The sequence below is a fragment of the Procambarus clarkii genome, chromosome 6 (genome assembly GCF_040958095.1).
Source record: "Procambarus clarkii isolate CNS0578487 chromosome 6, FALCON_Pclarkii_2.0, whole genome shotgun sequence".
NCBI lineage: Eukaryota > Metazoa > Arthropoda > Malacostraca > Decapoda > Cambaridae > Procambarus > Procambarus clarkii.
Genome location: NC_091155.1, coordinates 41,821,656 through 41,845,818, shown reverse-complemented (window position 1 = coordinate 41,845,818; position 24,163 = coordinate 41,821,656). Strand labels below are relative to the sequence as shown.

Below are 24,163 nucleotides of genomic sequence, written 5' to 3'. Positions count from 1 at the left end.
TCCAGGACGGACCGAAACATCGTCGTCCCTTCACCTTCTAGTGTGGTCTGGTCAACATCCTTCAAACGACTCAATCACCACTCAACACAATTTGGCAATATTAGCACGACGGCATTGCAAGTCCAGACTTTTTTGCAATTTAAAAATGTCAATTTAGTATCAAATTTAAATGTATGTGTGTGTGTAAATTACGAAAGTTAACGTGATGAAAAATGATATTGTCAGACCACGGAGGAAGAATTGTAACAGGAATTTCCTTAAGTACTTTCGTATTTAATAATACATCTTCAAAAGGGTGAGAAGGGAATGTGTATGTAGTTATACATTTATTAATTTGGAATTACATAAAAATCATATTTGGGAGCACAAAGATGTCATTTACGTTTTACGCAAAAATTTCAACTTGAATAATCCAGTGGTCAATAAGTAAGTAATTATGAAAGGGGGCACCAAGCCGGGAAGGCTATGTAGCACCAGTAGTCAATACAAGGATAGGGAATATTAAAAAAATAAATGTAGTGCCATTTTAATCTTTTAATGTTGCCATATTTGTTTTTGTTATTTTTCTTACATAATCTGTTCTCTTGCTTCTCAACAACTTCTTGAAAAACTTTAAAGGCTTTTAAACTGATTTTCATCCCAACCCTGATGACCTTTTCACTCCTTCAAAGTGCTTTCTTCAACAACACAAGTTGACTTATTAACACTGCCTCAATTGAACGAGGACCTTTCCATCAGTAGTCAACATAATTAGTAAAAATGAAGAGATTCAACAAGGATTGTATAATACTTGCAGCGATAAAAACAAAAAGTACAAATATTTTACCAAATCAGTCTTCCAAGAGCTCGGTAATTCAGATTCCAGTAAGCTGAATTTAATAGTAATCCAAATGAATCCATGTTCCAGTTTTTAATCTTTCAACCCAAATAGAATGGGAATTTGGATTAGAGATTTCTGCCAAATAAAAACCAAAATAAATTGAGTTTTCTTAAATTATACATGCCTGTAAAATTATTTGGCTAACCCGAATGAGGGTGGGCCCCAAATAAATCTGGTTACCGAGTTTAGACAGTACCTACAAAGAGTAGCTACATACTTTTTTCCTTATTAGTACATTGACTAAATTACAATAATTCTTTAAAAACACATATATATACCTTAGCTAACTTCAAAATATCACACTGCAAGTGACAAGGTTGGAACTTGTAAAAAAATCAAATTTCAAATTGTTGTATCCTTTCCTCTTTCTATTCCATATAAATTAGATTACCAATTTACTGCCAAAATCATGTCTGTTTTCATGATTTATCGACAAGACAATAAAAACCACTTTCTTGCAATTATTATACACAGTATATACAACTTATTCAAAGTATTATTCTAATTGATTACTGTACTGTATATTCAAATTGGCTTCACAAAGTGTATAAAACGATACATGGCAAATAGAAACAAAGCTTCTACAGTGTAAGTGACTAGTGCAAGCTTCACCAGCATATTATTCCATTAGTACACATTTTGGAACAAGTTCATCACAAAAATCCTTACTCTTCAGCTAACAACTCCAACATAATTGTTGCACAAGTTGTGTAATGGCATCCACGTCTTGCACAATTAACAGCACATAGCACTAATAAAACTTCTCGTTTCTTCACCAAACAAAATGTCAAAGGTATTAATACCATAATTTATGGGTATTGATACCGTTAACAAAGGCAACATCTATCACTTACAACAACAAAAAAAAAAAAACATTCTTTATCTAGTTTACCTGCAAACTAATTGTCACTATTTTTGGCTTGTTACAACTTGCAATACAATTGTTACATCTTGGTATAACGTATTACAACTTGCTATATTGGTTTCTTATAACTTGTTAGGTTTAAAAACTGGTTCAAATGTAGCATCGTCCTATTCAAACCTACGTCCGAGAGGATGCCAGACGCGCCATCGCCGCGTGTTTGGAGGGTAATGTGCAAATGCAAAAACCCTTATACAAGTTATTTACTCCAAAAATGCAGGCTTCAAAATACACACAGCAGTTACTTGAAGTCATTCATTATTACAAAGTTTCAATCACTTAACAAGAAAGTTTGATACATAAATTACAAAATAAAGTATTAAAACAAAAAGTGCATAAATAAGGAACAAATTCTCAAAAATATTGAACATACATAAGACAAACAAATGTCCAAGTTTGACATGGTGAAAATCATAAGATTCTTCAAGACTAACACTGACAAAGTCTTATTATTCAACTCTGGATTAATAACATTAGTCCAGATAATAACCAACTACTACAAACACTTCACTAATTACACAAAGGTTACTAAATAAAAAAATTATTTAATTAGGATATATAATTCATTTTTCCCTAGCTAATATTAACATCTTTGAACTGTGACACACAGTGCCAGGCCTTTCCCATCAAGAGTAAATTATCGATCATGTGAACCTAAACCACACGTGGACGAGTTTCGGGTCCACACCAACTGCACTCGAGAAGACGTGTGTGAAAACATTAATGTGCACAATTGTGTTAGATTTCAATTTAATTGTACAATTGTGTACAATTATAATGGGCACAATTTCCTTAGGATGGGGGGTGGGGGGGGGGGAAAGGGCTGATGTAAATGTAGCAAAGTTTCTCAAGATAACTATTAGTCATTCTTCAACAGTTTAGTTCTTTGGAAAACTAGAGTATTTGAGCATTCAAATTCAAGTGGACAACTGATTGAAAAGATTTTCCTGGAAAATTGACATTGCCACAAACATCAATAAAAGCACTGTACTACCAGCACTGGCAGATGGTATAATATAAAAAATATAACTTTACTCAATTTTGGGAGGAATACTACTTTTTCATCACTGCTGTGCCTGCCAGTGGTATCAATCCAAATTACATTTTTACAGCAATTACCTTGAATAGGTAAAATATAATCATTATTTTACAAAATAAATTTTGGGGTGTTGCACAAATAGTATTCCACTCCACTTTTTGGGTCAATGAGCATCAAAACTCATTTCTGGCTAGAAAATACATGTACTGTACTTGATTCCAATACAATATATATATAGCACTTTTAAACTGGGGCATCTTTCATGTACTGATCAAGCTCGGAGTCGAGGACGGTCTTAGTCTTGCTCATGTACTCGTCAAGCTGCTGATCAAGTTCCTCACGGGTAAAGTTTCCTCCGTCGGGATTGACGTTGGCTCCACCACGGGCTCCTCGGCTCCCACGTCCACCACGGCTGATGCGTCCTCCACGGCCTCGACCCCTAATAATGTCAATTTAGATTTATTAAATAGTGGCAGGAAGTTATAAGGTGTATAAGGAGTGGTAGGAAGTTATAAGGTGTATAAGGAATTATACAAGAAATAGAAGTACAGTATACTGTACCTCTAAATTTGAATGCAACCAGTCTTTGTGGCAAAGTTACTACTATAAATGCACCTTTATTTAAAGTCTTCATTTGATAGAAAAATATAAACTATGAATGATGAAAATAAATACACACGTCTATACATATTTCAGTTGCATATATGTCTGGGGACCATCAGGCTTGTTCGCATCTATACATATATAACATGAATATCTAAACAAGAGAAGGTGCCTGTCCAAAATTGGAGGCCAGACAATTTGGACTAGCCTCGGAAAATGGTATGGGGTATGGGACGGACGGGCATAGGCTGGTCCGAGAAGGCCTAAGTTTGGCTATAATGCTTTAAGAAACATAGCATGTAACCCAACAGCTCTGAGCAACTCTCATCAAGTTGAAAATGAATCTAGGATGAAATCTAATGAGATGTCAGTACAGTGTGAAGTTCATGGCATTACTCCAACCTTTACTCGTCCAATTTTTTTTGATATATATTTGCCAAATTTTGCAAAATAAACTATGAAGCCACACAAATATTCATTTCATAACAAAGATGCAGGACCAGAAAACACAGCTGGGTCAACAGAAATTGTGAGAAAACAAGAGGACAAGAAAATGGGTTCAACAGTGAAAGAGGCCTGACCCATAAACATACCAGCATTACAAGCAAGAAACAAATACACAGCAGTGAGGAGAGAGGCAGAAATGAACTTTGAGAAAGGTATAGTGAACAAATGTAAGAGAGATAAGGCCTTTTCTATAAATTCATTAAAAGCAAGCTGCATGTAAAGGATAAAATCGAGATTAAAATCTCTTCAGCCACGTCATTGGCTCCGCATCTGCATTTGGATAAAATCGAGATACTGTGAACAGGAAACAGGGCTACAGGGAGAATAAAAGGAAATGTGTGACATGCTAACTGAACAGTTCCAAAGTGTGTTTGTATTGAAGATTAGGATGAGAGCTGGACCCTATACCAATTCCAGAGAACGTAATAGAATTCATAGAGGTATCTCAAAACAAAGTGGACAAATTATTCAGGACTTGAGAATGGTCCAGGACGGACCGAAACGTCGTCGTCCCTTCACCTTCTAGTGTGTGGTCTGGTCAACATACTTTAGCCACGTTATTGTGACTCATCGCCTGCAAATTACTCAGGACCTAGGAAGAAATAAAGCAGTTGGACCAGACCGAGCACTTTGGATGCTGCGAGAATTTGCAACTGAGAATTCCACTCCAATTAATATTCTGGACATCTTATCTGCTAAGATTCCTTTGCACCCTACAGAGGCCACTCCAGACTGAGAACCAGAGCACAACTCCATAGTCTCCTAAGACTGATAGAGTTCCATACTACTTCTTGTGCTCAGGAAACTTAGCAGATACAGTGGTATGTAAACAGTCAAACATACAAGCAGGTTCAAATCCTCGTCACGGCCCTTGTGGATTTGTTAATTTGATGCATCACGTTAGTGTGATCTCTGTGTGTAAGTCAAACATAGTACCAATCTATAAAAATGGTGTCGAGAAGAACCTCTAAATTGTAGGTTGTAAATCTAAATCTAGTCAAAACACTAGAAAAAATACTTAAAATCCAAATGGGTTGAACACCTAGAAAGTAATGAAAGAACAGTGTTGATTTCAAACAGGAAGATCCTAATTAACAAAGCTACATTTAATATACATATTTTTGGAAAGCTGATTTTCTCTAAATTCCTCACTGTAATACAAAAATCCTCACTTTGATACAAAATTCTGCACTGAGGAAGGATTGTCAGAAATTTTTCCATATGAAGAGTTAATTGTTATAGTCATTCATTCATTCAATATTATTAATCTCAAACATACCCCAGTCTAATGATTTACCGACTTCTGCAAGAAAATTTTATATTTGTCTACTTGAACCTCATATCACCATAAAAACATTTCAGTATACATTTATTCACCTTTAAAATGTTATTTCGCAAGTCCATGCCATACTCGTTAACAGAAAAGGGCATTTTGTATAACAAAAACAAACCATAAATTGACCTAAATGTAAATAATAAATATCAAATGTCATTTGATTAAATAAACTTCTGTTAAGTTGAAACAGAAGTTGTTAACATACCTAGTAGTTCCACGTCCTTGTGCTGCGGCAAAGCCTCGGCCACGGAGTCCACCCCTGGGACCGCCACGCCCTTGACTCATGCCACGTCCACCACCGCGACCCCTTAAGAACCTTCCACCTCTGATGCCACGTACACCGCCACGACCTCCAATAATACTACCACGGCCTCCACCAATGTTGCCCCGGCCTCCTGCAATGCCACGTCCTCCGCCAATGCCGCGGCCTCCAGTAATGCTGCCACGACCTCCGACCATGCTGCCACGGCCTCCGGCGATACTTCCACGGCCTCCGGCAATACTTCCACGACCTAACATTTAAGAATGGCAAGATTTAATTAATACTAAAGCAACTTGAAAATAAACGTTGTTTACTATACAGTATTATAGTAATAGCAATAAACAGTAATCCAATCTACTCAGGGTTATTGGATCAGGCAGAACAAAATCAAAGTTACATTTTGTCTTCCCTAGCAAATACCAGGACCAGCAGAAGGAACATCCCCTCCCCTTACTCTTAATGCATAAATATCTTCAAAGATGATATTCCAAAATATATCAATCCATTTTTTATCATTTGAGCACCCCAAGCTATTGGTAACAGCCTAATTCCACAATATTAAACAATGTTTATTTTATCTGCTGTATTTCGTGCAATGTAACAATATACGGTATCAAGCGCTACATTACAGTTAGTTCATGTTTTTTAACTTGCACCATCTAAATTAGTATAAAAAAATTTAATGAACTGGTTTCTACCTTTTTTAAAACGATATTTCCCCTTCTAGCCTGTATGTGCACGCACTTGCATACATATGTGGCGGGGAGAAGGGGGATATAGGTACACGTGCATATAAATAAAGTTACCTCTTAATCCAAAGCTTCCACGACCACCTCTTGGACCAACACCTCTGAATGTTGCTCCTCTATAATTTGCACCTCGTAGTCCTCGCAGGCCTCCTCGTCCTCTTGTTACCATGGACCCCATTCCAACGTCATCAGGTACACTTAACCGCCCTTTCACTGCCAGGCGCTGTTTCACCGATAATGGTCGTGGGCCATTGAGACGTTGCTCAACACTCTTCTGAAACGGTTAAATATTTAACTTTGCATTAGTGTCAGATAAATCTGGATTAAAGGCTTAACCATTTTACTGTGAACTGAAGAATTAACAAAGTTTTGCTTACAAGTATAGTTCACTTAGCCGAATGTAGCTGTGCTTAGAGGCATGCTGACAATATCTACAATTTAACATTAGGAAATTAAAATTTTTGCAAATCTATAGTACACTCCCCGAACTGCTGGACCGCAATTTTTCATTTATTCAATCTATTTGTTTGCTGTCCTGTTACGGACCCGAGCCCAGCGTCCGAGCACGGAGCAGTGACGACAGCGCCATCTGTGGGTCAGCTCCCGAAACCCCCTCCAAATGGACGACGCCATCTAGTGAGGACAGGATATACCGGCCTCAGGGGCTGGTTTCCTGTCCTAATCAGCTCGTAACATAGCCGCTGCTGACCTCTGGTGAGGTGATGCTTAGACAGCAAGGCCATCTATGGAGTGGATAGGTGGGCATTTGTGTTTAAGCCTGTGAGTGAGGTGCCCTAGTGTGTCATCAGTACTGATGACGTGTCTGATTACAGAGTCGACCTGGGACTGCTGAATTGGACGGTGGATCAGTCTACCCAAGGCAGCCGTAGAACCTCCACGCATTTGCTGCTGAAGCTGTGAGTCACCCCCCGGATGAACACTGTTGTGTTAGCCTGCCTGTGAGGTGGCAGAACCAGGGATTGTCGTGCCCGGGGCTGACTGGTGGAGAAGACTAACCACTGGGGTGTTGTGGTGAGGAGAGTGATCTGTGAAATCACACTAGGCTCCTGCCTAGGGCTCGCAACCCTAGTATTGGTCGTGGAGTGGCCTAACCAGCGGAACTGATTGGAACCTGCCAGCTACAGGCTGGATTTGTGGTTGAAGGCCTCCACAACCTTTGGTTGTGGAGGTCTGTTGTGGAGGTTGTGGAGGAGTGGTTGACAAATGGAATGCATTAGGAAGTGATGTGGTGGAGGCTGACTCCATACACAGTTTCAAGTGTAGATATGACAGAGCCCGATAGGCTCAGGAATCTGTACACCTGTTGATTGACGGTTGAGAGGCGGGACCAAAGAGCCAGAGCTCAACCCCCGCAAACACAACTAGGTGAGAACTAGGTGAGTACAACGGTGCCCCCAGTGGAACTGTGATTTGGCTGGCCTGTGGCCAGGGTAGACTCGAGAGTGAGGCCACAAGAGGACCAAGGGCTAAGCATCGTTGAGCACCGTGGAACATTCCTGCGTCTTCAGAGGAAGACCATATTGTATACCCCCCCGTGTGTTAATTTATATATTTATTTATTGGTGATGGTAATTATATATTTAAGTTTAGTGTCTTTGTCTCCCTTCCCCTTTAATTTACTTGCGTTACGGATCACACCCCTTGAAAGCCACTACTAACTTGGGGCCGGATACCCAAACTCTATTAACATCAGAGAAAGAACCCAGTTGCGACCCAATAGGGCCGTAACATGTCCGGACCCAAGTGGCACCTCAACTTATGAGAGGCCTTTGTAGTTTCACAGCCGACCACAGTGTCGCTGTGACGCGACCTCTGCACCTGCTCAATGGCCCAATATTGTTTTGAGGCTGCCTGCAGCAGACAGACTTTTCCCCTCTTACCATTTTATATCTGGGCATATTTTTTTGAATCCAGATACTATGGCATCAGGTACCAGGAAATGCAGGAAATCTGTTGTTCAAGTCTTCAACAAGCAGTATAGCCAAGAGAGAAAAGACATGATTTTTTAACAAAAAGTTCAGCTTTTGTGTCAAGTAAAACAACTCTTAAACCTTAAACCGTGCAATACATACATATACGATGGGAGTAACTCTCCCAAAACCACACATTACATACATATACAACTGAGGGTCTAGCGCACGATTTTAAATGCCCCACAAGGGATAAGGGCAGCTATAGTCCAGCTATAGTAAACAGACAAAAAAAAAAAAAAGAAAAAAATCGTGGGTAACATATCCGGATGAGAGCGCCTCAGTTCTGAGTGAGCCACAAAGACTGTGCGCTCATGGCACACGCAGCATGAGAGCACAGCACTGCTGTTCAGCTTATGACCACAGCATCGCTAAAAAATGTCAAAATATATATGTACATGCTATTATTTAGAGATGATATTACAGAAGATCCCTGACTGATAAAAATGACCAGGATTCTGATAATAGCAGGATTGTGGTGATAATTAGCACTGTAGTGGGAGCAGTAATCTTGGTGTGGAGAAGCAGCGTTGTCTGCTGACTGTGTGACCACTTTTTACTGTCTGGACTCACTATACCAGCTTAGTGGTTCGCTATGAACACAAATGTCGATACTTGTGTATAACTTAAGTACATAGTGTAATAACAGCAAAAGGAGTATGTTAGGGTTGGTAGGTAGGTAGGTAGACAGTAGTAGGGATGACACCCCAGCGAGGAATGGCTCCCAAAAATTCCATTCCTCTTTAGACTGTCAGGTTTCAGTCACTGCTGGACTGTCGGGTTTCCTGATAAATTTTGACATTCGTGTTTAGTGTCGGGCTTCCATATAATTTTTTTCCAGTCACTCAGACTGTTGGGTTTCTAGGTATATTTTCCAGTTACTCATAGGGTGTTGGGTTTCCAGGTAAATTTTGACATTCGTCTTTAGGGTGCTATGTTTCCTGTTAAATTTTGGCCATTTGTCGCTGGGAAAGCTTCGGCTTTCCTGATAAATTTCCCAATTTGGAGTTACAGGTAGAGTTCTTATGGGGAAAATTCAAAGCAAAAATCACTCCTATTTCAAATATATAAACAATATTCAAGAGGGTATAGACTCATTACTCTCAATGTTTGCCGACTACCTACAAAATTCTCAGGGGAATTGACAGGGTGGACAAAGACAAACTCCTTAGCACGGATGGAACACGAACAAAGGGACACAGGTGGAAACTCAGTACCCAAATGAGGCACAGACACATTAGAAAGAATTTTTTCAGTGTCAGAGTAGTTAACAGATGGAATGCACTAGGAAGTGATGTAGTGGAGGACTCCATAGTCTCAAATGTAGATACAATAGAGCCCAGTAGAATTGGGAATCTGTACACCAGTTGATTGACAAATGAGAGGTGGGACCAAAGAGCAAAGCTCAACCCCGCAATGAGTACAACTACGCGAGTACTGTCTTCCATACGCCATCAATAAAGGTAAGCAATAATTTGTAGCACTAAGATTAGGGTGAATTAGGCATCAAATTTTTTTGAAGTTAATATTTTTGAGTGTGGAACAGATTAATTTAATTCACATTATTTCTTATGTGAAATAAGAAATAATGTGATGCAAATTTTGGGATGCAAATTCTCAGCTTACTAAGTCTCTGGGAACAGATTAAATTTGTAAGCTGATGTACCATTATAGTTCTTTAAAAGTCTTCTGATAAACACTCCTAAATCTTTCACATTACATCAACATTAAGGGATCACGGGAGTGTTAGTTTGACTAGCTACCTTAAACAGATTTCAAGAGAACTTTTAAAACACTTTTCTAGGCTATGAATCATGTCAACAACAGCAGCAGCATCCAACAGCCTGCTTGATCAGACCACCATAGGGACAGTGATCCCTAGAACCAACACAAGGTTAATAGTTCTGTAAAAAATAATTTAAAACACTTGCTTGGCTCTGTAAATGAAGTGAGTGGTTAACACAATGTAAGAGAGATGAAAAATAAATGCATGGGAAAATAGCAAAAAAAATCTTGCTAGTTAAAATTTACTTCTACTTTTAACTGAACTATTACCAATGCAATGTGTCACTCCATATAATAAAAGAGAATTTTTATCTAAAATCTTGCTATGAATAGTTTCTATAGGCACAGAAATAAAAAATGAATGAAAAAATTAATATCTTGCTATGAATACAGAACAAAATTATAATGCATTTAAGCAGTTTGAATGATTCCTAAACTATGAACACAATTGGAAACCAACACTTACCTTCTTTAATTTCAAAGCAGCTACAACCGCAGGTCGACGCTCCATCTGTGCTGCCAACCGTTGATTCCGCCGGGATGATTGAGCCGCCTGCCGTCTCTCCTCTATACCCGGGGCTGCCTGGCCTTGACCCATAGGCTTCTCCTGACGCAGCACCGTGAATCTGCAGTGGGACCAGTCTTGTGGTCATTTTCAAGTCATGAGCCAACCCACAGCTGAGCATATCATCTTCTTCCAGACTTGCTCTTGGGATTTCTTCAGAGCCCTTTGTCAGGGACAGTGCCATCATCCCCCAAATATGCACGGCATGGGCCGGGTCTCAACTCACTCTTGCAGCCCCCATTACAACAAACCCAGCCACAGGTGCCATATTACCCATACATAAACAACTACGTGTACAAAATACCCAGATAGCGACTTTTTATTCCATTGGGGAAGTTACCGTGTGGACATTATTTGTCTTTCTTGGTGACAAGTTCAGATAATGGAGCCCTTTCAATGCAGACTAATGTGAGCCTCTTTCCAACAGCCTTCATTGTAATAGGCACAATATTATATTGACTCTGTACAGTACTTTGGAGACGCAATACTTGACATTTGTAATTTGTGACGACTTAATTCTGAAAAGCAATCTAAGACCATACAATTATGCTTCACCTCTAAATTAACTCAACAGTAAGATGAAAAAACTTGATCTCAATTTTGATCCATATTTTGAATTGGCCTTTTCTTGATGTATCAGCAATTAATACTATCAAAAGTCTATCAATATTACAAAAGTGTTTTTCTATTACAAAACATACAGGAACACACAGCCAAAAAAATGTTAACCCTTAGACCGCGCATATTATGGGTCTATTAGCTAGAAATATTCAAATTATGTAAAAATAACTTAAAAATGTAACAAATCTCCAACATAATGACTTCAGAAACTTGTCGAGAAACTTTCATCAAAATATTTTCAGAAATTGATTTTAGACGAATTTTTGAAAAATAAGAACGTTTTATTGATAAGAAGAGATGCAAGCACCTGTCCGACGCTCAAAGTAAGTAAGTAATTATCAAAAGAAGGCACCAAACCGGGAAGGCTATGTAGCACCATCAAATACGCAAAATAATCAGAGGGCGCTAAATATCACCAAGGATGCCAATACGAGAACAAAAACGCATAAGGCGAACGATATCAAAAGTATCCGAGTCACCAAGAATTCTATCGAGGGACAGGTGACCGCGAGGGGCGGTCGGAAAGCAAGACACACGCTCGTCCTGGAAGTCAGGACATTCAAGAAGGACATGCACGACCGTAAGAGGGACAATGCAACTAGGACAATAAGGAGCAGGGCGGCGCTCCATCAAGTGACCATGGGTTAAGCGAGTATGGCCAATACGCAACCTCGCTAGAGCTGTTTCCCACCGCCGGTTACGGTGGAAGGAGGACGGCCACGAGGAAACACAACATTTAAGAGTACGTAGCTTGTTACCAGTAACAGACAACCAAGAAGCCTGCCAACGGGTAAGGACTGAGGAATGGATAACCGGGTAAAAGTCGGAATACGGAATGCCTTTACGAGAGATGGGACAAGAGCGGACAGCTTCCTTAGCGGCAGCATCCGCACGCTCATTTAAAGACACGCCAATATGGCTGGGAACCCAACAAAACTCAACCGACTTAAATTTACTGTGAACGAGAAACAGCCAATGCTGGATCTCGACAACTACCGGATGAACTGGATTAAAGCACCCGAGAGCCATGAGGGCACTACGAGAGTCAACAACAACCACAAACGAAGACTGACAACGAGAAAGCAGGAGACGAAGAGCATAGAGAATAGCATAAAGTTCCGCTGTAAAGATGCTAGTCTCCGGAGGCAAGCGACACATATAAGTGCGATCAGGAAAAACAACAGAGTAGCCAACACCGTCCGCTGACTTAGACCCATCGGTGAAGACAGAAACGGAGCGGGAGTGAGAAGAAAAGTGCTCGAGGAAAAGGCGTTTTAGAACTGTAGGAGGGGTAAAAGCTTTAGTGATACGAGTCAAGGATGTACAAAACCGCGGAAGAGGGACCCTCCACGGGGGCAAAGAAGGAACAACACGAGGAGAAACATCAGAAATACGAACGGAAAGAGAATCCTGCAGGCGAGATAACCGGACAGAAAGAGGGAGGTGGTGAAGAGGAACAGGAACCGCAGGAGGGGTAAAAGTTAAAGCACGACAGAGACGAGAGGAAGGATGTTGCAAGGACCGCGCAAGATAGCGAAGACAGTAGCGATCACGGCGGTCCTGGAGAGACAGGAAGCCAGTGTCAACATACAAGCTAAGGACGGGAGTCGAACGAAAGGCACCAGAACTGAGGCGCAACCCAGTATGGTGCAAAGCATCAAGACGGCGAAGAGTAGAAGGAGAAGCAGACGAGTAAGCAGGGCAACCATAATCGAGTTTAGACAGGACGAGAGAGGAATGTAAAGCAAGGAGAGTGCGCCTATCTGCCCCCCAAGAAGTATGGGACAAGACCCGAAGGAGGGTAAGGGACTTAGAGCACTCAACACGGAGGTAAGAGATATGGGGAGACCAAGACAAACGAGTGTCAAGGAATAACCCCAAAAGCTTCGCGGAATCTTTGTATTCAAGGGGATGACCATAAAGTGACAAAGAGGGACGAAGAACAACCCGTTTCCGCGTAAAAGTCATGGCACAAGTCTTAGAAGTAGAGAACTTGAAGCCATGACCTGTGGCCCAAGACGACACGGCATCAATCGCAAGTTGAAGCCGGCGTTGAAGGAGAGGCGAATCATCACCCTGACAACAAAGGGTAAGATCATCGACATAGAGAGCGGAGAAGACACCAGAAGGAAGAGAGGAAAGAAGACCATTGAGGGCAACCAGAAAAAGAGTAGTGCTCAGAACACTACCCTGGGGCACACCTTCGTATTGCTGAAAAGGGGGAGAGAGAGCGGTACCAAGGCGCACCCGAAAGGAACGACGAGAGAGGAAGCTGCGGAGAAAGAGAGGGAGATGACCACGAAGGCCAAAAGAATGAAGTTGAGATAGGATATGATAACGCCAAGTGGTGTCGTAAGCCTTTTCTAGGTCAAAAAGGACGGCAACAACGGAGGTCTTCGCAGCAAAAGCAGTACGTATATAGACCTCCAAGTTCACCAGGACATCTGTCGTGCTGCGGCACTTGCGGAAACCAAATTGAGAAGGGGAGAGGAGGTGATGGTGTTCCAGGAACCACATCAGACGAACGTTAACCATACGTTCAAAGAGTTTGCAGACACAACTTGTGAGAGCAATAGGGCGAAAGTCCTTAGGGGAAGTACCCAGAGACCCTGGTTTGCGAACAGGGAGGACAACGGCATCGAGCCAGTCCTCAGGGACTGACGACGACTCCCAGATCCGATTATACAGACTCAGTAAATACTGAGACGTGCTCGGAGGGAGATGGCGAAGCATCTCATAATGAATACCATCGGAGCCCGCCGCCGTAGAACCGCAGAGGGCCAGGGCAGAACGAAGTTCAGAGAGAGAGAAGGGATCATTATAGGGAAGCTGAAGATGAGTGCAGAAATCTAAAGGACGAGACTCAAGGACAGGTTTACGAAGAAGGAAAGATTGGGGAAGATGAAGACCAGAGCTAACAGAAGAAAAGTGGGAACCCAGTTCGGAAGCGACCTGCAACGGGTCCGCCACAAGAGTATCATGGAGGTGAAGGACCGGTGAAACATCGGGAACGAACTTACCCGCTATCTTGCGGATACGCTTCCAGATCTGGGCCAGAGGGGTTTCGGACGTAATTGTCGAGACATAAGATGCCCAACATTCACGTTTAGCCGTACGGATGGCCCTACGGGCCACCGCACTCGCTTTCCGAAAGAAAAGAAAAGAATCGGTCGTCTGCCTACGGCGGTGCTTCTTCCAGGCTGCACGCTTACAGCGGACAGCCCGAGCACAGTCCGCATTCCACCAGGGAACGCACTTCCGTGGACCCCGAGAGGAAGAGCGAGGAATAGAGCGGAGGGCAGCGTCGAAGACAGTGTCATGAAAAAGGAGGAGAGCGCGAGAGAGGGGCAGAAGGGAGAGGTCAGAGAGAGTAGCACTGAGGGAAAACAGGGTCCAGTCCGCCTTAGCAAACTGCCACCTAGGGAAAGAGAGGGAAGGGCGAAAAGAGAAAAAGGAAACAAGGATGGGGAAATGATCACTTCCATGGAGGTCATCAAGAACCTGCCATGTGAAATCTAAGTAAAGAGAAGAAGAGCAGAGAGAAAGATCAAGACAAGAAAGGGTGCGAGTTCGAGAGTCCAAATGAGTGGGCTCACCAGAATTCAGAAGAGACAGGGAAGAAGAGAGGAGAAACGGCTCAAGGAGGCGACCCCGGGTATTCGTCAGAACGTCACCCCAAAGAGAATGACGACAATTGAAGTCACCCAGCAGGAGCACAGGCTCCGGCAAGGAGTCTAGGAGGTGTTTCAAATCAGGAAGAGAGAGCGGGACACCCGGGGGGAGATAAATGGAACAAACTGTGTACCATTTCCCCACAAAGATACGAGCAGCAGAACAATGGAGAGGCGAAGGAAAAAGTAAAGGAACAAAGGGAACATCAGCCCGAATCAAGAGAGCAGAAGAATTAGAAGCCCCAGCAATGGCTGGGGGGGGGGAGAGAAAGGAATAGCCACGAAAACGACCAGGACGAGCACCAAGCATCGGCTCCTGGAGACAGACACAAAGGGGCGAAAACCGCGAAACCAGAAGTTGGAGTTCGAGGAAATTGGCGTAATAACCTCGAACGTTCCATTGAAGAATGGACAACGACGAGAAGAGAAAGGACAAAAACAGAGAACAAGGAAGAAACAAAGGCGAAAGACCAACAGAGCACGTTAAAGAATATCAGGGTCGGGATCAGGGTCAGCAAAGTCAGGGTTAGGGGGCATGGGTAAACTGAGCAAAGACGGAGGGAAGGAAACGGGAGAACAGATCAGAGGTGGGCGGGCAGGGTCCGGAGGAGGAGGAGGAGGAGGAGGAGGAGACAACGGAGAGGAGCAGTCAAGGACAGCAGCAGGAAGAGGGGGAGTAGAAAGAGAGGAGCGCACCCCAGCAAGAGCAGCAACCGAAAGGGAAGCAGGGGCCAAAGAAACCTCCATAGCAGGAACAGGGGGCGCAAGCACTGAAACGGGAGTGGAAGGAGCAACAGAGCCAGAAGGAGGAGCTGAGGAAGAAAGCGAAGCCTTCTTACCCGCCGGGGAAGAGGAAGGAGAGCCGACGCTCAAAGAATAATAATAGTAAGAAGTGTCCACAAAGTGTATTATACACCACAAAGTTGGTGCCTTTATATCATTGCTGAGTAATACAGTAATAACATAATACACACAAGTAGTAATACATAACAAAAAAAACAATGAATAACTATGGTGTTATACATCATATAAATACATTGGCCAATGTAAATATATGTTACTTTCAACAATGTCCCAAAAATATTTTTTTAGGGGCATTTTTTTTTTAAGATTTTAAGTTTTCATTTGTTTTATTATCTGATTTTATTGTAACGTCTACATCCTGGAGAATGCATATGTCTGCATAACTATATCAAGATAGAATGAAATTGGTCAATAAATAAATCAGTCAATTAGCAAAACTTGGGACTTAATTTTTTATCTTATTTCAAACTATTTTCTTCATCTCTTTAGGTTGCTTTGATGATTAGGGACCATGTTAAGGCTTTTTCACTTATAAAGTACACCCTAAATATTTCTCCTAAATCATTATAATTATTATAATTATCCCTATATTTTTTTTTTTATTTTTTCTTTATTTCATTTCAACACAAATTGAGCTACAACTTTCACATATTCGAGTACGAATGCCAAACTATGTTTATTAAAACATACAATTAAATTAATCAATTAAAACTAACTATACTCATTGTTGATAACTTCAACTTCAATTATCTCTGAAACTTTCAGTTCAAAGTTTCAACTTTGAGTGGCTTCTACAATTTCCAGTTTTTGACCGATTCTCACTATTTCGACATATTGTGTTCTGAGCTGTTTCTTCTACAATCCCTTCACAATGGATTTTTCATAAACTTTATATATTTGGACTTGTAATTTTTTTTGGTCTAAATGTGCCGCATATTTCAAATGCGTTATTGACGATCTTTTTTTTTACAGTAAACTGTACTGAAAACCTATATTCTAACTTGATGAAAATAAAGATCATATGCTATTCTGAGAGAATAATAACATTAAATGAACAATTGGTGGTAGTTCATATTTGTTATTCTGAAATGAAAATCTGAAGTTTTCAACATTCAATTTTAAAATCAATTTTGATTCTCTTGTTTTTCAAGTTATGCTGTTATCACTTAGACAAAGTTGGAGCATTTGCCTAGTTGATTATGCAAAAAATTATAGTGTTTGTGTAAGTTTTAAAAACTTGTTAAATTATTTTGTCAAATCATAAATATATATATATATATGAATGTATTGTGCAGTCTCAAGGGTTAATGTAAATTATTTACCTATTTAGCCAAGAATGAACAAGACAAGCTTCATTAAAGGATGGGGACAAAAGTGGTAGACAAATTAATCTCGATAAAGTTACAGAAGAAAATACTCATTGGTTTCTCAGTTTACTGTGGTTAAAGCCTTTGCCAATAACTATGGCATCGGACCACTTTGTGGTAAATTATCCAATTCACACCCCATTGACTATTAAATTGGGGGGAAAAAAATCTCCATATAACAACTTCACCATCTTGCCACTGGCAGGCTATTGAATCACTTTCCCTTGCCACATTCTAGTCGAGTCACCTGAAGCAATTTGACAATGCAATCCTAGGACATGATATGTACTCCCCCTCCTCCATATTTATGGATGACATCATGCTTTACTTTCAGAGAACCAACATTAACATCACCAAAAAAATCAGACAAATCTGATTTTACATTGCTTGGAGAGGAGGAGGAGTTAAGATAAAATAAAAGACTACAGTATAATCTACTTCTACAGTGCCAAATTGAATGTTAAATCGCCTCTGGCAATTCACGTTAAAGACCGACATGCTATATATACTTCAATCACTACCATGATGCAATTTGCCAAATGCTACAAGCCATGAAACCATTTATTGTTCACATAAGACACTGTAGACTAGGCTTGTCAAACATGCTTGGGTTTGTTAGAAAAATTGCACACATTTTCCTAAGTGCAAAGAGCTGAAAAACATTTCCAATATCGAGTCTGTACGCAGCTTTGGTAACTATGACAAACTGAGGGTTCCTCGAGGGACCCTCAGTTTGTCATACATGCTGTAGACAACATTGGGCAATACCCACAATAGGTTGTGTCAAGCGTGGGATTTGTAGTTAAAATTATCATGCATCCACACTGGCTTTTTTTTCAAATTTAGAGATACTGTACAAACTAGGTTTAATGGGAGATGTGCCATAATAGAAGAACTAGTCTGGCCCCACAAACAGTATCATTCAATCATATTTTAAGGGGGTTGAGCTTCGGTAAGAATGTCACAATGGGGTCGAGTTTAGGTAAGAATATCACAATGGGGACGATCTTCGTTAAGAATGTCACAATGGGGTCGAGTTTAGGTAAGAATGTCACAATGGGGTCGAGGTTCGTTAAGAATGTCACAATGGGGTCAAGGTTCGTTAAGAATGTCACAATGGGGGTTGAGCTTCGTTAAGAATGTCACAATGGGGTCGAGCTTCGTTAAGAATGTCACAATGGGGTCGAGCTTCGTTAAGAATGTCACAATGGGGTCGAGCTTCGTTAAGAATGTCACAATGGGGTCGAGGTTCGTTAAGAATGTCACAACGGGGTCGATCTTCGTTAAGAATGTCACAACGGGGTCAAGCTTTGTTTAGAATGTCACAATGGAGTCGAGCGTCGACAAGAAAGCCACAATAGGGTCAAGCTTCGGTAAGAATGTCAAAATGGGGTCGAGGTTCAGCAACAATATCACAATGGGGTCGAGCTTCAGTAAGAATGTCACAATGGGGCGCAGTGAACAAACCAATCTGGACAAGTCTACCAGATTTTCAGGCCAAATACCTAAATGTCAGTCATACCTGGATGATTTGCCTAGCGTCTCATCCAAAATACAATATATTAAATGCTTACACGAGCCTTGCATCTAAATTTGTATATGAAAGTCTATGTCTATTTTAAGTTCAATAATCAGGAAATTCTCAAATGTTGCATTGTGGTTACTTTGCATTGATTCCGGGGATCACGGTCCTTGCAGCCCGGTCTCTTAACCTGGTTGACCAGATCAACCAGGCTGTTGCACACACAGCTGCTCACAGACTGATGTATGAATCACAGCCTGGTTGACCAGATCAACCAGGCTGTTGCACACACAGCTGCTCACAGACTGATGTATGAATCACAGCCTGGTTGACCAGATCAACCAGGCTGTTGCACACACAGCTGCTCACAGACTGATGTATGAATCACAGCCTGGTTGCAATTCACACACAGTTAATATGGAGAAGCAATTTTATAAACAAAATTAACACTTTTAATTATGTATTATGTAATACTTATGTAAGAACATCAAGACCCCAATGCAAACATATTTAACCCTTAAATGACTCGGCTAATTAAAAGTCCTACATTGTGTTATGAACAAAAGAGATCACAACACTAACAATAAAAATAAAATTTGGAAATTTGAGAACAGGAGACAATAGACAGAATACCTTAAAGTACCTGAAACTAAGTGACATGATGGAAGGCCCTCATGTTTTATAACTAAAATGAATCTAGTTTCAGTCTTTTGAAACTTCATCCAGAATTGTGCTTTTTATCAGTACATTCCAATCATACAAATCATTCATAAAAAATGTGAACCTTTACTATACCTAAATAAAAAAAGTATACATGTTTACCTTTCAAAACATCTGTAAAATAAAAAAAATTAAGTCTTTGAAAAACCCTCAAAATAAAATAATTTGTATGTCACATTTAATAATTTAAATTAGATGCAGTACTTGGAACATTGCTCCTTGGTAAATCTTGAAGGAATCCTGAAGTCTTCAATAATACTTCCTCTTCCATGGCATTTGCTGCTGCAGAATCTTGTTGTTACAAAGTCGTCTTATTAACTGTCCATGTTAATTCTGTTTATTTTAAGCTCCATTTTGTTTTTGTAGCCTTATTTAAACCTTCTATGTTAGGTTTGCTACCATATTCAGTTTTCTGAAGCTCTATTTAAGGCTCAAAAAAACCATCTGCAGTTTATGCCAAAAATTAAATATCTTGCAATTTTGAAAGGGCTCCCATCTGGATAAAATATATCTGGGTACTTAATGGTACCTGGTTAACTAGCAAACCCAATACACGATGCAGCTAGTATCCAACTCGACTGAATACAATCCACCGGCTCCCCAACAGAGCCCTGATGGTGGAGGGGTGTAAACTCTCCTCCCTGGATGCCTTGCGCCCCGACGCACACCCAGGAGAGAACGAGATAGTCTCTTCACTAACTCTTGAGAGCCCTGCACCAAAATCACTGCCAGTGTCTAGGGTGTTTATGCTAATAATATGAAATCCCATTTTGCCATGAGCAAAATCACATCTGGGATTCTTCAAATTAAATTTATTGAATTCCATTCAAATTAACTTTGAATAACTGAATTACTGTCACGTAATGTCACCTAGTAACTTTTTTGATAGCTCAGTCTTGAGTAAATAATCCATACCAATGTATAATGTGAACTGTAGTAGCACTTTCCCCATTACTGTGGCTATATGCAGTTTCAAAACTAGTATTGTCCATATACAAAAATAAGGCAAAGGGACCTTCAGCTTTCTTTTATAAGCATGACAAGGACCCACTGCACAAATCAAATTTCCTTTCAGCAATCTGCTATGCTGCACACTTTCTTTCATAAGTAGTGCAGTAAAACAGGCCTATTACAACTACATAAAACTACAATAATAACAGGCTTTTATAATTTTATAACAGGCCTATAGGAAATAAAGTATGAGTAATTAAAAAGAGTATAATAAAGCTTATTGACTGGGCCATTTGTGTACTCTGGTAAAATTCTCTTGCCATTAGCTTTCTTTTATAAGCTGATTGGCTAGTGAATTATGGGTTTGAGGAAAATTGGAGGAATGGGGTCCTGAAATTCACTTCTAAGTTGTACAGAACTGCCACTTGAGTTAAGGAGGGGCCAATAACCAAATGCTTTAGCCACGACTCATAGGCTCACCGGTCATTCAGGGACATCCTTGTTGTCGATTTCAGAATAATCTTGCCGACAGACATCTGAAAAAGAAAAGTCATTGTAATAATCGTTGCCCAAAAATACAGAAGCCAAGACCGTCAGTAGTTTCAAAGCGTTATATGACAAAGAGTACTGGGGAGACGGGGCACCACGAGCGTAGCTCTCATCCTGTAACTACGCTTAGGTAATTACTAAGACGAGGGTCAGAGAATTCAACATTCTATGGTAAAATTTACAAGCCCGCCTATCTAAAGACAAAAAAAAAAAATGAACTTTTAAGGAGTAAAAATGTTAAATTGCAATTACATAAACTCTAGTTAGAAAATTCAGTTAACTAAAACTAAGGCTAATGAAATGTTTCTCAAAATATGTTCAAAATCAAACACTTTTCAATCAAAACATTGTCATGATAAAGAAATTACAGGTCTATAGTTTTCATCTATTGAACAGCTGATAAATGAATAATCTATTGAATAACCTGATATGAAATGATGTACAAGTTATAAAAAATATAACATGTTGAATTTGTACATGAATAAAGGAATAGAGGATTAGACAGTACACTTTCTTTTTACGCCAGTACAAGACCAGGCAACTCCTGTTAACAGGAGTTAGGCTTCTCAAAAAGCCTTCCCTTTCCAGAGCTCAAAGGAAAGAAAAACATAGCTCATAGGAAAACCTAATTGTCCCTGGACAATTTAAATGTCCCAATTGAAATATCCCGTTGAACACGACCTGTCAACTAGTTAGCCAGGTACCCAATTAACACGATGGCACGGGCAAGACACAGTATGGCATTAATTTATTAGATTAATGTGCAGGAATGACGCATGGGTGCATCATAAATTAGAAAAGTTCAGCCTGCTTTCGGCTTGGCTGCAGGTGGGGAGCACCATGGTTTTGGACTTTATATGCATATACTATGCAATTATACTATATTATATACAATTAGGCAAGTGTTGACAGTTGCACCTTAGGGTCACTAATGCTCCAACTGTACACACAGGCCCTACAACAAAAGCTGCTTTTTTAAGGCAAAACTATACAGAAATACTGCCTAAAATGCTGTTTGTTAGTGTAGTATGGTATGCAAAAATTCCATTCTTATGTCATCTCACGAACCCATTGTACTTTCTTGTAAACAATAAAATGGCACCAAAATAATGGTTGCACAGCACCAGCCAGGTAGTGAAGCATGTATCAAAAGGCACTAAGACGAGGCCATGACAATGATGTGGCACCATCCCCATCACAATCGCAGATCCTGGGTTTGGCCAAGCGCTTTTAGTTTCGCCAATTGCCACCTAGCAGTTAATAGGAAGCTAGGGAACTTATGGGGGAGTTGGATCCTCCTTAGGATCAGCTAGATGTATGCAGCCTAATGTATAGCAGTTCCATGTGGCGTAGTGGTAAGACACTACGAGCTGGGGAGTCGGTCAGCCGAGCGGATAGGACCTGTGATCCTGTGGTCCCGGGTTCGATCCCGGGCGCCGGCGAGAAACAAAGGGCAGAGTTTCTTTCACCCTATGCCCCTGTTACCTAACAGTAAAATAGGTACCTGGGTGTTAGTCAGCTGTCACGGGCTGCTTCCTGGGGGTGGAGGCCTGGTCGAGGACCGGGCCGCGGGGACACTAAAGCCTCGAAATCATCTCAAGATAACTCAAGAATCAAGACAGTATAGCCTAGCATTTTGCGAGCGCTTTGTCCTGGCTTCGTACCCAGGCCGGGGAGGATTAAAATCCTTAACTGTAGCCTCAGTTCACACAACAGTAAAATGGGTACACGGTTGTTAAAACCATTTGGCGGGTCGTATTCCGGGGAAGGATTAAGGACAGAAACTCTACATTTGCTATAGTGGCTGTACAAAATTGTAGGAATTATTGTATAAATAAAAATAAATATATACAACGTTGTTGTTGTTTTAGATTCAGCTTCTTAGAACGAAATGTCCAAGTAGCACGGGCTATGGTGAGCCCGTAATTGAGTTCAGGATATATACATGACTATATATTCAATATATATACGTGGCTATATATTCAAGATATATACGTGGCCATATATTCAAGATATATACGTGGCCATATATTCAGGATATATACGTGGCTATATATTCAGGATATATACGTGGCCATATATTCAAGATATATACGTGGCTATATATTCAGGATATATACGTGGCTATATATTCAGGATATATACGTGGCCATATATTCAAGATATATACGTGGCTATATATTCAGGATATATACGTGGCTATATATTCAAGATATATACGTGGCCATATATTCAAGATATATACGTGGCCATATATTCAAGATATATACGTGGCCATATATTCAAGATATATACGTGGCCATATATTCAGGATATATACGTGGCTATATATTCAGGATATATACGTGGCCATATATTCAAGATATATACGTGGCTATATATTCAGGATATATACGTGGCTATATATACACCATCGACCAAAACATTTAATAAAATACACACACACACGTCCTGTCCCGGCTAACAGGAAGTATGAGATCCGAGCCTCGTGTAACTCATCCACCAGTGATGTAGCCAGCTGAAGACATCACCCCCAACACCCCCGCGGCCTCAGACATCAGATAATCCAGACATTTAAAGCTAAATCTTTCAAACATGCGGCCATCAATGGCGTCCCTCCTGCCTCACAGGGCCCAGCCCTCGCCCTCATAACAACCCTCATTTACCTGTCTTCCTGTCCCCCAGCCTCCCTCCCCTCACGCACACCAGCACCCACGGCCACCCCTTGGGCTCCCACACGCCGTCTTTACCTTGAGATGTGGCTTGTAAAGCGGAGAATTGGGTTTAAGGGTGAAATTTGTTATGGCGCCCCTTGTGCGTCTCCCGGGTCAGTGCTGCCAACCTCGCCGCCGCCACGCTCGGCACCCACGTGTACCAACCTCCTCTACCACAAATCTTATTTTATTATTTATTTATTTTATTTATATACAATAAGGTACATTGGGTTTGTGAGAATACATAGCATAGTATTTACAATCTTGTAAAGCCTCTAGTACGCGCAGCGTTTCGGGCAGAAATCTTTCTTTCAAATCTTTCTTTTCTCTAAATAATATAAATAATTGGTATATATTTATTTGTATGGTAGGTGGGTAATGTTAATGTATATCGTGGTATTGAATGCGTAAATAGGGAAATTATTATATTGTTTTTTAACAGAATCCCAAAGGTGCAAATTTCCGGAGCAAAGGTGACAAAAATTTGTCCTGGGCGTTACAAAAAAAATCCTAAATATTTATTCTTATTAACTGCTTTGCAGTTAATTAAAATATTATTAACATAGTAATCTTTAAGACAATTATTATTATTATAAAATCTAAAA

The 24,163-nt window shown here is 40.5% G+C and overlaps 1 protein-coding gene across 2 annotated transcripts; it reads right to left on the bottom strand.

The window, feature by feature from the left end:
• Nucleotides 1-514: 514 nt before the first annotated feature.
• Nucleotides 515-23,724, bottom strand: LOC123754131 (chromatin target of PRMT1 protein). 2 transcript variants are annotated; one of them, XM_045736332.2, is made up of 6 exons: nt 23,595-23,724; nt 20,776-20,831; nt 10,541-10,700; nt 6,356-6,572; nt 5,493-5,799; nt 515-3,280 (listed from the first exon to the last, which is right to left on the bottom strand). In XM_045736332.2, the coding sequence occupies exons 2-6, from the start codon at nt 20,829-20,831 to the stop codon at nt 3,085-3,087; spliced, it is 936 nt and encodes a 311-aa protein (XP_045592288.2). In that variant the 5' UTR covers nt 23,595-23,724; the 3' UTR covers nt 515-3,084. The 2 variants fall into 2 exon arrangements, with proteins under 2 accessions (XP_045592288.2, XP_069164884.1); XM_069308783.1 differs by lacking the exons at nt 515-3,280; nt 5,493-5,799; nt 6,356-6,572 and having other exon boundaries at nt 10,668-20,831; nt 23,595-23,711.
• Between the last annotated feature and the right edge of the window lie 439 nt (nt 23,725-24,163).

What these genes read in the sequence shown, in the direction of transcription:
- LOC123754131 (XM_069308783.1), bottom strand. Translation starts at nt 15,241, where the DNA reads ATGCTTGGTGCTCGTCCTGGTCGTTTTCGTGGCTATTCCTTTCTCTCC.